This window comes from Octopus bimaculoides, chromosome 13 (genome assembly GCF_046866305.1).
Source record: "Octopus bimaculoides isolate indiv1 chromosome 13, ASM4686630v1, whole genome shotgun sequence".
NCBI lineage: Eukaryota > Metazoa > Mollusca > Cephalopoda > Octopoda > Octopodidae > Octopus > Octopus bimaculoides.
The window spans coordinates 1,441,899-1,453,373 of record NC_142940.1 but is presented as its reverse complement, the minus strand read 5'-3'; the positions used below and the strand labels follow the sequence as shown (position 1 = coordinate 1,453,373).

Genomic DNA, 11,475 nt, shown 5'->3' with positions numbered 1-11,475 from the left:
TTCAAGGGTTTTAGCCCAGTCATATGAATCTAGCACTTATTTCAGCCAGGTGAACATTTTTATTAATCTCTACTTATCAAACTGCTAAGTCACACATTGATGAAGGACACAACACATACATGATGGCTTTATGCTGCTAATTGCATAGCTATGCCTGTCACTGGCTCTTTTAACTTTCAATTAGGGGGATCTGTTGTGGATTACTTTAGCTACATCAACACCAAAATGCAGTAAGGTGGATTTTAATTCTCACTGAACATGAAATTACAGTAAACATTTATCTCCAAGAATCCCTAAAATTGTGAAAAACACAATCTCAGAAATGGAAGTGAAACAAAGAAGAAACAAAAGGCAATATCTTTAAAAAAATTATATATTCTACAAAATAAGGTAACAACATTGATTCCTTGAGTTGGCAGAAGGTCACCAAACCAATTCCTCAATTGGTGTAATTCACTGGACCAATTCCAAGCAGTATATGACTGTTATTATTTATAGACCATAGGTGGGATGAAAGACAGGGCTAACCTCAGAACAATGAAACAAAATTTAATACTGAAGTATTTGTGAGGTCTTTTACTTCAATGAACAATCATTTCTACCACCACAACTTGTTAATGTTGTCAATCACAGTTTGGATGAACTGTTAGGATCTGACATGTCACCTGGGTCGAGTCTTTCTTTGTGTCAGAGCATTGTTTAAATGGATCGTTTCGACAGATTGCAGTACTGGGCTGAAATCTGACAAACTTGAAGACAGCGATAGAAAGATACTCCAGAGTTTCTTTCAGATATTTTTAGGAAAACGCCAACCATCCACCATTTGTGGTAGTATTAAATACAAGAGACCAAACACTGATGGTATCCCCCTTCAAATATGGCCCTGTGCCAGTATAAGTGAAGTAATTTCTTGTTCTTTCATGATTCGTTCAACTGGTGCTGCTCTGTAGTCGTAAGATATTATACCAGGAACAGTTTTACAGATATCGTTGTAGGCATGGCATATCTTATCTAATTCTTCCATGGATAAATTGTATGATGGTAAAACTGGGTTAACGGCAGACTTCTCTAGAATTTCGTCAGCAAAGTACCAGTGTTCTTTAGGAAAGAGAGTTCTGAAAATGAAAAAAAAAAAAGATTTATTTCCCTTGTAACAATAATAGCAGAAATCCCAGATCATCCCTGACACATACCATGCATACATATTCAGTGTTCATTTTTATGTTCGTTTCTCCATGCTAGCATGGGTTAGATGGATATATCATTGAGGCATTGTGTTACAGCTGGATGCTCTTCTTGTTGCTAACCTTTACCTATTTGTCAAGTAAGGAATGTCTTATTTCACATGTCTTCAAAGGTGCAGAGCAAGTGTACAACCCATTGACAGCAGAAATGACAGCAATGTCAACACCTCGAGCTGAGTGGTTTTTATGAGAAGCACAAAGGTTAGGCAATGCACACACACATACATATACGAGGAGCTGTGTTACATACCGGATACCGTAACGACATTTTTTATTCCTGTGATGAAAGACATGCCTCATCACTTTCTCCACCAGTTCAAATGGTAACTTAATCTTTGGTTCAATTAAAGGAACAAAACTGACAACTCCAACATCAACTTCTGGAGCAGGGACAAACACTTTACCTATAAAAATAACGAAAGAAGAAAAATATATTTTTGTTAATCATGTTTCAAATACATTACAGATTGAAGAAATCAATTTGTTTTGGATGATTTAAAGTCAATGAAAATATTTTTCAGTTATAGATTAGGCACAATTATTTATTTTTCAGAGGAAGAAAATGGTGTTGTGATGTTCATGCCTTCTCAAAAGACAATTTGCAATGTAATGGCTTTAACTTAGAATCAAATCTGGGTCTTATTGGAAGATTATCTGACCAGGAAAAACCACTACCCACCAGGTGGTTTTCTCTTAGTTTGTCTTGTGTATATATACATGTGTGTGTGTGTATAGAATGACACTGTCCAGTGTATACTTTCCTAACTTTTAAATACAAATTGAAACGTATAAAATAGTAAAATATGATAAAGGAAGAAATAAAAACATCAGTTTTATAAACTTTTAAGAAAGATTGAAAGTTATAGAATGAACGAATGTTGAAAAGAAGAAATACATCAATTTCTTCCCCTTGCTCTACAAATGAATGATATTCCTTTCATTTGTTTAGATTTATAATTGCTGTGTCAATATTGTCACGACAATGAACGGGCAAGTGAATACAAGTTTAAAAAATTGAGACAGAAAAAAAATAGAGGCAGTGACTTCTGAGAATTGGAGGGATTTAGTTGTGGCTTTTCAGAATTATGGGGCTTAATACAAACAACATTCTTATTAAAACTGGAATTTAAAAAATTTTTGATTGATCCAAAACGTTGTGTAGAGTTTTGGTTACATATATAGATATACTTACCTTAGGATCATTATACAAGATTAAAAATATTTAGGGATAAGAGTACAACTCCCCTATTACTCATATCCTTACAATCATGTATATCGTTCTATAGTCTAAAGCGGGAATGAATATCACAAGGCATTTTGTTGTACGCTTTAACATTTCTGCCAATTCCAGACCAAACTGCCCAACTGATTCTACCAATTTGTCAAATAATGTCCAATAGTTATAAAACAAAATGGTTTCCTTACCGGGAATAATAAAATTTAGTTTGACATTACATAAATGTTGACACATCATAGAGAGTCGGCAACGTTCATCACTTGCTATTAGCGCTACCATTCTTTCAGCAACTTCTTTCTGGAATGTTAGCGTGAGGCGTGTCCGTCCATAAGACCAAGCTCCTCTTTGGTAGGAAATATCCCTCAACCATCTTATAATCAGAGGAGTAGATACATTAAATGGAAGGTTCCCAATGATATGAATTGGGGGTGGTTTTGAAGCCCAAGGAGTTTTTAGTTCCTCAGGAAATAGTCTTCCCATGTCAAATTTCAGAATATCTCCATGAATAATATCCATATTCTCATAAACATTTGCCAACATCTGAAATAAGAATAAAAATTATACATATACACACACATCTGCTATATAAGTACTTTATATAATAAATGCTCTCTCTCTCTCTAAACGACTGAAACAAGTAAAAAGAAAGTATAAAGATATATAATAATTCAAAAAATGAAAACAAACGAAACGAGAATCTGCAGCAGGAAAATAAAGTAAATTCAAATGTAGAATTTGGAAAATTAATCCAAATATGACCTTCACTCTACAACTTCTGTTGATGCTGACAGCCACCAGACTCCTGACATTTCTTTCTTTTTTGTTTTTTGCCACAAGTTTTTCAACTTCTGTCAAACTTCGTCCGTAAATAAAATTTTAAAAAATTAGATCTAGTGAGAAGTTAAAGCATTTTGTCGAACACAATTGTAAATATGTAACCTCTTCGCGTTCGCCTATTTAGTTCGAACGTAAAATCTGTGCTTTTGTATGGCTCTGAAACATGGAGAGCCACCTGCAGCAACTACAAGAAGATCCAGACCTTCATCAACAAATGTCTCTGGCAGATCCCCCATCTGAAGTGGTTCGACAGAGTGCCAAACACCGACCTGTGGGAAAGGGCCAACCAGGAGCCCATACATGTTCAGATTAGACGAAGGAAATGAAGATGGATCGGACCCCGCAGGGGAAAAGGAAGCGAGGACGCCCGAAGCAGACATGGAAGCAGAGCATTTTGGACGAGCTCAGGACCAGCGGCTTGACATGGGAAGCAGTCAAGAAACAAGCCAATGATCGCAAAAAGTGGAAAATAACTGTTGAGGCCCTATGCTCCACAAGGGGCAAAAAGGATTAAGAAGACGTGTTCGCTCGATTTGCCAGAAGTAGCAGCCAAATCTCCTTTACATCGTATCCTGTCGGCTTACAAAACAACACGGTATTGTTGTTTAGCCCAGATCAATCCTGATCGAAGGACATATGATGAAAAGCGTTCCAACACTGATCGTCCCGCCTTTCAGTATATTTATGACTACATTTTCTGGGTCCAATGAATTTCTTTGGTTGCTATAGAGGCTCCCTCGTTGTATAAAAAAAAAAAAAGATCGTCACGGCTGGAACGCTTTTGATTATATGTCTACTAGATCAGGGACAGCCTGGGTCCATACTACTACTACTTAGCCAAATTCACCATTACTCACCTTTAATGCGGGCATAAAGCGGGAGTCTTTCTCAATGACTGTAAGATGTTTACATTTTGCCATTAATAAAGCTTGTGTAATGCCACCAGGACCAGGACCAACCTCAACAACGTGATGATCCTGTATAAAAGAAGCTGACCGAACTATTTTCCGAACCATATTCATATCTAAAAGGAAATTCTGAGATAAGTTTTTTCGAGCTTGGATTTTATAAAGTCGCAGAATTTCTTTCACAGTTAAAATTGGAGGTAATTTCTTCGCTGACATTTTCGACTGTAATTAATATTAATATAAATAATTATTTTATAATTACGAAGTCCAAATCGCACATGAAAGTTAAGTAAAAGTCACTGAACCGGTGTAACAGCAAATGTTTCCCTACTTATTTTATGTCATTGTCTATCTTATTTCAAGTTGTTAAATTAGTATCTAGAATCGGTTGAGGTGTCGGAATAAAAGCAGTATTTAGTTGCTGTTGTTTAAGTTTCGACTTCAAATAGAGTCGAGATCAAATGTAACTTTCTTCCTTCCAGGTCGATTAAATAAGTATCGATCAAGTACTGAATCGATAAATTCTCTATAGCTTCCCCACAAATTTGTTGCTGTGTTATTTGTTAGAAATCACATTTTTTTATTATCACCTGCGATGTTTTCTAATACTTTCTGGAGAGAGAGAGAGAAAACATTTGGTTAATGTTTACAACCCATTAACCAAACATTTCTTTATTTTAAATGAAGTAATTATGTAAATGAATAAAATATTTCGGAAAAAAAAAAACGAAACATGCTTTCCTTGTAAATTAAAAAAAAAAAAACTCCTAAGAATAAATTTAATCACAAGCTCTATATTTTTTGTGTATTTTCATAAAACTCAACTTGAACTGTTTTCTGAATTCTTTGGACCCAGTTATTCTGACTAAAGCACCATTCTTGAACCAACTAAAGACGTTCAGCAAATTTAAAGCAACTTCTCCAAAATATAGCAAATTCATGAGATTATTTATTTCTATTTTTGTCATTAATAAATTAGGGCAACGGTGGCTATTGCTGATTGTACTATGTAAAATTGATTTGAATATTTAGGTAATTAAAATATTCCTGCATCTCTTTGATTCGATTTTTCCAGAATAAATTTCTTCCTTTGACACAAGGTCGTGTATATGGAGGTAAGCTTCATTGTTAGGCACTGCATCAGTCTCATACCAAGTATGGAATTGCGATTTAAAAACGAAGAAAGAAAAAATGCTATAAGCAGATAAATTTACATGAGGTCATTATTAACGTAGTTAATACATTGATTTCAAAGTTCGAAAATCCAAGTCGACCCTGATAGTTAGAGTCGTTTTAATAGCATTATAGGCCCCTGTTGACTGCAAGTCACAGTATGCATAGATTAGAATTGGGCCCCTAAACACACGAGGCTTCTGGGCAATTGCCTAGTATGCCCGTGCCTTAAAACGGCACTGATGGTTGGTTTTGAACACACGACGTAACTTAACAGTCAACATTTTGTTCGACACCACAGTTCTGTGTTAATGTGATAGGCCTGTTGATTTCAAGAGTCTTCAGAGATGGGCATATCGACTGAATGAGGGTTGCAACCGTGGGAAGAAACAAAGTTATAAAACGAGCTCAAACCAGCGTAGATATTCCGTCAGTTATGGAACTCGTGAGATAATGGGAAATGCTTCGGTGAGGTTAATCTTCATTATAGGGTTAGAGATTTTTTTTTCACTTTACTATACATGCTGTGATGGAAGTGAAGGCTACATTGTCTGTAACTGAACAGAACAAGACCTCGAAATACCGAAATCTGGTGGTGAATTATTTTTTTTTCACTTGTATTTTGAGACAGTCGTGGGTACGGAGCCGATGAGAGAGAATTTTTTTTTTTTTTTTTGTCGTTGGTGTTTCATGTTACAGAAATATCAGGTGATGCTTATAAGAGTGCTTGGCTGTTCCAGCACCACAGCCTCACAGTCACCTTTAGTAATGCTGTTAGATATTTGGTGCACATTTCTGGAAGCTGTGCAATGAAATCTTGCACTCATTAGAACTGAAATTTGCATGCGAAAAAAAAATTATTTTTAATACCAAATATGACTTCGTTGATATCATACCACACAATGGCATTATTTGTTGTAAAGAAAACATACAGGGTATAAATGATTTGGTGATCTTACGAGACAAGTCACACGACTGTCACTTATAAACCACGTGCGTTTATTTACATTTGTGAAGATGATCGTCGGTTTCCGTAAATCTAAAAATTTTTTTTTTTTACATATGGGGTTGTGGGGAAAGGGGATCTTTTGAAGTCGGCGTGAAAGCGAAAGAAAAAGCACCACCCGGGGTGCGCTGTCACTCATCATCCCAAGGAACGCTACTGAATTTGAGTGTAAAACAAACATGTTAATTGTTGATATTGTTGTTTAATCGAAGGTCAAACATGATCGCATAGACTCATTATCGAACGCACTCCAGCCGTGAGCACTCCATCTTTTTAAGGGTATCTAGAACTCTATTAACTACTGTGTTTTCTTCGTTTTATTGAAGCTGTTGGGTGCGATTTGTTGGAGATTTATTGGCTGCTATTTTTAGTAAATCGGTCGATCATATTAGCAGCTCTATCATTGGATCGTAACAGATGTCTGTTGTTGTTGTTGTTGCTTTTGTGGTTCTTGTTTTGGATGTTGTTATTTTCGTCGTCATCGTCGTCGTTGCTATTGGTAATTTACATATTTAGTGGTGCTACGCGGTGTTGACTTCCTCATCTCCGTTGTTTTGCGAAGTTGTATGGAATATATTCTTAGCAGCTCCGAAATAAACCCACGTATTAAGGCATCGAGTTTCGGAGAGAGGAGAAAAACTCTGTGTGTGTGTGTGAGAGAGAGAGAGAGATCGAGTTTCCAGTTGTACAAGAGAGATGAAGCTAAACTGTTAGAAAGCCATCTGGCTATGACGGAAATTGGCACAGTTCCCAAAGTCGACACATGTTAACGAGTAACAGGATTGAAGGACAAAACGGTTCCTGTGTATTAAATGTACAGTGAAACCAGACAGAAAAGATCCAATATACAGACAGTAGGGTCTCAGCTATGTAATATAGAGAACTGAAAATCTGAAATTACTTTTCAAATTAGTAGATAAAATCTTCCTTCAAGGTTTTAAAATATAAAAAGAAACTAAGGGAGATAACTCCAATAATATCAGCCAAGGAAAATTTTTGGAAAATAATGAAAATGCATTGGGTTTCGTATAATAATAATAATAATAATAATAAATCCTTTTTACTGGAAGTACAAGGCTTCAAATTTGGAGGAAGGGATTAAGTCGATTAAATCGACCCCAGTGCGTAACTGGTACTAATTTTATCGACTCCGAAAGGATGAAAGACAAAGTCGACCTCGGCGGAATTTGAACTCAGAACGTAGTGGTAGACGAAATGCCGCTAAGCATTTCGCCCGGCGTGCTAAATGATGATGATGATGATGATGATGATGAAGATGATAATGATGATGATTTCTTTATTAACCACAAGGGTTTACATTTAGAAAAACATGGACAGTACAGGACAAAACAAAAGAATGTGTGTGCGTGTTGTGAGTGTTTTGCGTTATAGCGTAAACTCAGGTGAAATTTCTCTCTCCCATTTATTATATCAACGTGCATTCGAACGTAGCAGGGAACAGCTAGCACTTGGCGCTATTGATTGATTGGTATTGGCGCAATTTGTCTCTTATTTGATTGCGCCAACTCGCCGGGTATAACCAGTCGAAGGCCCTAAACAGGATCACGCGGGACAGCCTGTTTACCAACCTGTTTTGATCCTACAGCTCCTAATAAAAACTCAGCTTTTCCTCGTTTTGAAGTCTTTGGTTCTAGATCTTTTAAAGTCTAACCACTGACCACATAGACACAGCCAATTCCAGCGACAACACCAGACGACACTACCACCCCAGCAGCCACGTTGAGATTTACCAACTTCGTCCAACAGCACTACGGCAACCTCCTTCTTCGTCGCCACTATCATATCCTTAACGTCGTCAACATCATCTCTCTTCGTACACAGCTCAGCAAGCAATTCACCCAGGTTCCAACAGTTCACTGTTCGTGAATTACTTCACCATGGATCAACAACGAATATACAACCTGCATGAACTCCTGTACAAGCGACCCAAGCAGCAGCATCACAGCCACGACATCACGTATGACATGTAACCGACTCAGCATCATGTCCGCGACTTCTTCATGTAGTGCTTCAGCTACCGTGTACTAATGACTACGAACTGGTATTATCATTCTCGTGTCTATGAACTTCTCACTTCAATCTCAGTTACTCTTTTACTTGTTTCAGTCACTTGACTGCGGCCATGCTGGAGCACCGTCTTTAGTCGAGCAAATCGACCCCAGGACTTATTCTTTGTAAGCCTAGTACTTATTCTATCGGACACTTTTGCCGAACCGCTAAGTTACGGGGACGTAAACACACCAGCATCGGTTGTCAAGCAATGTCTTGTAAACCCTAACATCGAGTCGCTATTCCAGATCGGGTGTCTTACTCCTAACTATTTGATATTTGGTACTATACTTTCAAAAGTCATAGACTCTGACACATTCCACTTCAGAATCATTCCAGTGTGATCACTTTTATTTCTAGATGACAAGACCTACGCCGCCTCATTTGTCTTTATTCGCTATTTTGTATATGCTTCGTCCAACTGTTTTGTGGATATTTTCAATTTGTCAAAGGTTGTAGGTGGTATTACGGATGGAAAGGCTCTGCTGTCCACAGCCAACAGACTCTGCTGGCAACTCTTGCAGTTCCAAACAATGAGGATTTTTGCAGGTGTTCTATCATAACATTTGTACCAGTCTTTTTGAGCTACGTTGGCAGTTGAGAACTGATACTTCCAAGCGTGTCAATCACTACTGGTATCACGTCCACTCTCTTCATTGCTCGCAACCTGCGTATTTCCCACTTCAACTCCTCAAAGTTGTTCGGTATTTTTCTTCTTTCTATTCGATTCTGTTGTCACAAGTGCATGCTTTATAGATTATCAGGCATGTTTTATCTTTTTCTATTCACCACAACAAAGTCAGATTTCTGATTATTGGCGGTACCATAGCCAATGAGGGTTATCCGAGGCGTGGCTATTGCTAGTTGAAAAGATTATTATTATTATTATTATTATTATTATTATTATTTGTAACGGTTTCTAGATAGAGAGAGAGATAGATAGATAGATAGACAGATAGATAAACACACACATATATACTTGCATATATATTTATTATGTATGTAGGTGTGTGTGTATATATATATATATATATATATATATATATATATATATATATATATATATATAAACACATGCAAACATACACTCGAACATATATACACAAACACACATCCACACAAACACATACATACCCACCCACCCACTGGTAATCAGTAAATCTCTTGTGTGTGTGTATATGTGTGTGTATTCCAACGAGAGTTATCCACCCTGCTTCCGTCTGCAGCCTCCCTTACATCTCCATCATATGACGCATAGCAGCGCGGATCTCTCTCTAAAGGTAACAACATTATTTCTTTTTTTATTTCTTCTACATTTAACCCAGTCTTTACAGTTTTTCACGACAATGAAAATAATTCGAAAATGCTCCCTTGTTCTCTATTTCCGTTGTTGTATTCATATATCTGGGAGTTAAACGAGGTTTATTGTATTAAATATGTGTTGTATCTCCTCCAGACTGTTTTCTCAACGCATTCTCCTGATGCTTCGGGTTCGGACGGATTCCTTGCAAAATTTAGCAATAATACCTTATTAAAACTAACTATAATACTAACTACTTGTTATTTAATACCATTCACATTAAAATATTAAAAATTAACATAGATTTTTCTTTTAAATCTCCTACAATTCTGTGTCCGTTTTGATATTTACTAATTTCAAATATTATCAACAATTTGCTTTCACCTTGGATATATATTTCTGACACACATCAAATTTTATCTAAAACAGAAAATAACATCGTTTGTCTTAGATCTGGTTATATATTATGATATTGTTATTTTATTTTTCTTTAAGGTTAATGAGTTGTTGGTTGTTTCTGTTCAATGAAGTCAAATACTTAAAATAGTTGGTGAATCATTTATTAATATCCCCAGCCGAACAGATCGATAGTTCATCTTGTGTTCATGTCGATGCTAGTCCTTCGCACTTCCTCTAATAACATTTACGTCAATCTAATTACTATTTGCAATGGGGAACAACATTTTAGAAAGCTCATTGTCTACACTCCCGTTTAGATTTTATATTCCAATCATTGTTTTCACACAGCAATTGATGTTCGATTACAGATTAATTAACAACAGTCTCTTAAATAATTGTCTTCTATTGTTATCTTTCTTCACAATTAATTAACAACTAAAAAAAAAAAAAGGGAATTTCTATACAAAAGTACACACGGATTTAATTTTGTTTTATGTTGAAATATTCAAAGAAATAATACTTCTGTTTTAATTATTTCGGTAGGTTTAATTAATTAATTTAATCCTAGATTAATCATTGCTAACATTTTCTTTTATTTCGTTTTCTGAAAAAATGTTTAAACAGTATTTTTTTCTCTGTCTTGGGAACAATCAATGTCATATTTATGTTTAAATTTCTCTCTTTTTGCTAATTTTATTTTGCATAAATAAAATATTTTCGTTTAGATTTCATTTTTATTCCTTGGTGAAAAAAAAAAAAGAAAAGAAAACGATATTTGTTTCAATAATAACAAACTAAATATCTCAAACGGCCAAAAATGTATTTGTGATCCTTCCAAAATTCTAAGAGAGACATACAATGTCAGAAAATATTCTTATTGTCTATTTTCTAGTTATTTCATTATAAGTTTCCGTAATTGAAAATATCATCATCATCGTTAAACGAATGTCTTTAGTTCCACAGCAACCCTGCTCTTGGCAAATTGACCAAGTCCAGTCATAGAGATAAATATAACAACAATGTGTGTGAGTGTGTGTGTGTGTGTGTATATATATATATATATATATATATATATATATATATATATATGGCACTGTATTTCGGATTATTCATGTGTTCTGCTGTGTGCTTGCTTGAAACTAAATCTGTGTAGGCATGCGAGTGAGTGGCACCTTACATCCTCGATAAAAAAAAAACTGTAGAACATTGCACTAAATTGGATTCTGTTGGCAGTTTTTGAATGAATCGTCAAAATTGTTAAAAAGTAGAACACTAGCAAAGTAAGAAGGATGAATCATCAC

The 11,475-nt window shown here is 35.7% G+C and overlaps 2 protein-coding genes and 1 pseudogene across 12 annotated transcripts in view; 2 read left to right on the top strand and 1 right to left on the bottom strand.

The window, feature by feature from the left end:
- Positions 1-357: 357 nt before the first annotated feature.
- On the bottom strand, positions 358-4,573 carry LOC106868064 (dimethyladenosine transferase 1, mitochondrial). The gene is made up of 4 exons (XM_014913175.3): positions 4,176-4,573; positions 2,670-3,021; positions 1,495-1,648; positions 358-1,115 (listed from the first exon to the last, which is right to left on the bottom strand). The coding sequence occupies exons 1-4, from the start codon at positions 4,440-4,442 to the stop codon at positions 872-874; spliced, it is 1,017 nt and encodes a 338-aa protein (XP_014768661.1). The 5' UTR covers positions 4,443-4,573; the 3' UTR covers positions 358-871.
- Positions 4,574-6,837: 2,264 nt separating this feature from the next.
- Positions 6,838-11,475, top strand: part of LOC106868066 (dual specificity protein phosphatase 23) — a 51,317-nt gene continuing 46,679 nt past the window's right edge. For 5 of the 11 annotated variants that reach the window (XM_014913177.3, XM_089361374.1, XM_089361384.1 and 2 more), the window contains exon 1: positions 9,730-9,755. The gene's annotated coding sequence lies outside the window, so the exon portion shown is untranslated. Of the gene's footprint in view, positions 9,180-9,729; positions 9,756-10,388; positions 10,714-11,475 lie in introns of those variants that run through there. The other 6 variants (XM_089361379.1, XM_089361385.1, XM_052972297.2 and 3 more) reach the window with 6 other exon arrangements.
- LOC128249326 (U4 spliceosomal RNA) lies at positions 9,279-9,401 on the top strand (annotated as a pseudogene).

Coding starts and splice junctions, on each gene's coding strand:
- LOC106868064 (XM_014913175.3), bottom strand. CDS start 4,442: ATGTCAGCGAAGAAATTACCTCCAATTTTAACTGTGAAAGAAATTCTG. Junction 3,022..4,175: donor GCTTTATGCCCGCATTAAAG/GTGAGTAATGGT, acceptor TTCTTATTTCAG/ATGTTGGCAAATGTTTATGA. Junction 1,649..2,669: donor ACTAAATTTTATTATTCCCG/GTAAGGAAACCA, acceptor TTATTTTTATAG/GTAAAGTGTTTGTCCCTGCT.